The sequence below is a fragment of the Propithecus coquereli genome, unplaced genomic scaffold (genome assembly GCF_000956105.1).
Source record: "Propithecus coquereli isolate 6110/MARCELLA unplaced genomic scaffold, Pcoq_1.0 Scaffold316, whole genome shotgun sequence".
Classification (NCBI taxonomy): Eukaryota; Metazoa; Chordata; class Mammalia; order Primates; family Indriidae; genus Propithecus; species Propithecus coquereli.
The window spans coordinates 2,851,543-2,853,685 of NW_012148797.1; the positions used below are offsets into that span (position 1 = coordinate 2,851,543).

General features: G+C 37.6%; 1 protein-coding gene across 1 annotated transcript in view; it reads left to right on the forward strand.

Annotated features, from left to right (window-relative positions):
* The window catches only part of TXNRD1 (thioredoxin reductase 1), a 68,557-nt gene that overhangs the window by 44,927 nt on the left and 21,487 nt on the right, over positions 1-2,143 (forward strand). The window contains 1 exon segment of the mRNA XM_012650252.1: positions 1,767-1,859. Coding sequence (XP_012505706.1) covers positions 1,767-1,859 — 93 coding nt within the window.

Below are 2,143 nucleotides of genomic sequence, written 5' to 3' on the forward strand. Positions count from 1 at the left end.
GGTTAACTTGAGTTCTTTGCATGACTAAGAATCTCTTAGTGCTGATATATAAGAGCATGAACTCTAGGGTCAGAATGATCTGGATTCAAATACTGTTCTGCCCGTTTCTTGCTATATGGCTTTAGGAGAGTTACTTAACCTCTCTGAACCTCAGTTTCTTCTGTAAAATGAGGTTGATAATGGCATCTATCTCACAATTCGTGTGAGGTTTGCATTAGCCAACGCTTATAAAGAAATTAGAACAGTCCCTGGCAGAGAGTAAGCCTAAAGTGAATCTGTCTTGTAATATTGTTGTGAAGATTAAGTGGCAAATTTCCTGGGAATTATCAGTACTTGATTACTGTAGCTGTTTTTTAGGGAGTTAGGGTATATGTGCTATGTTTGCATTAGGTCTATAATTAGAAAACAGCTGTATATATATGCTGTACTGATAGACGAGAAACATCTTTCTGTATAATATCTTAACATTTGGGAGGTTGTGGACCCTCTTAAAAACCTGGTGGACTCTGCCTAGTAAAATAGGTTTCACCAGGGTATGTGATTCTCATAGCTGGGCATTAAACTCCTGTGTTTTATAAAGTGACTGATTGGAGGGAGCCTTCGGTGCAGAGGAGGGAGAAAGTGCATTTTGGACAGAGATTATAGTATGTCCAAAAAGGCTGTGTGGGTAGGAAAATTGTTCTAAATATGGAAAAGGCCTAACTGCAGCACAACAGTGAGTAATGATAGAGGTAGAATGAGGACCTTTGCTTACCGTTTTGAAACATATTATAAGCTGTGGGCCAATTCAGCTGTTCTCCGAAGATTAGAACATTTAAATTTAAATTAAACAGGAAAGACTTTTCCACTATGTTTAAAGAGGTATAACTATAAAAGAAGGGAATTCAAGAAGGCAATCTTCACTGTTTATTGATGTTAAAAATAAAACGACCCTCAGCTCTGAGTCATTGTATTTTAAAGGTAGAATAGAAATTGCAGGTGATTTTGATTTCTCCTAGGAAATATTTTGCAGGAACTCAGGATTTGGCTATTATTCAGAGACAAAGGCTAACTACATACTTAAGAAGCTTCCAGGTAATAGGGTTTCTAAGTCATTGTTACCCAGTCTACAGGCTATCATTGGCATCTTTGTGTAGTGGGTTTGTGTTCATTCTCATTTGCCGTAGCACAAGTATCAGGCTTGCTCATTCCTTTCTACATCTTTAGCAACCAAGGACAACCCCTAGTTATGATAAACACGCACATTTCCTAGCCCACTATGACTTTTAGGCTTTCTAGCTGTTACTTATGTCATTATTGCCCTGTTTAATACTTCAGTATCTATTCTTTGTTGTCAATGAATGTTGATCATCTGTTGTCAAAAGAAAATCTCTGAATTTGGGCAACAGTGGCTCTCCATGGGATAAAGGTTCTGGGTGAATGGAAAGATAGGACTGGGGAAAACAGAAAGTCACTGGTTTGATTTTAGGGATTGTAGTATGCTTTCTCTGGCTTTCTTCTTTTCCCACTTTCTCTCTGCATTGTATTGTTTGAGAACTATGAAAGAAAGCCTCTCTAGCAGACAACATTAACCAGTGAAAAAGAGGGGATTAAATTAAAAACTCCGATCATCCTAATGATGTTAAAGTGAGGGAGATGGATCATAAAAGACTTTTCAAGCAAGATTTTATGTTTTAACTTTGGGTTAACCAGATAGAAGGGGAAGATACAGTTATCCCGCTTGATAAATGTCTTTATTTCATGGTAAAACTTCATCACTTTTATAGATTGAACAAATTGAAGCGGGGACACCAGGCCGACTCAGGGTGGTAGCTCAGTCCACCAATAGTGAGGAAACCATCGAAGGAGAATATAACACGGTAAGAGTGGGCCTGGGTCAGTACTTTATCAGAAAGCAAATAAGGTGCTTATTGGGTACTTACAATGACGGTTAGATATTTCTTTTTTCTTTTTTTTATTTCTGCATATTATGGAGGTACAAATGTTTAGGTTACGTTGCCCTTGTCCACCCTCCCCCACCGACGGTTAGATATTTCTAAAATGCTTCCATGCCCATTCTAAGACATCTTAATAACTTATGATATTATAAATCATTTTTGTACAGGGATGGCTTCAGATTTTCTCCACTGTAACTTAAAATATT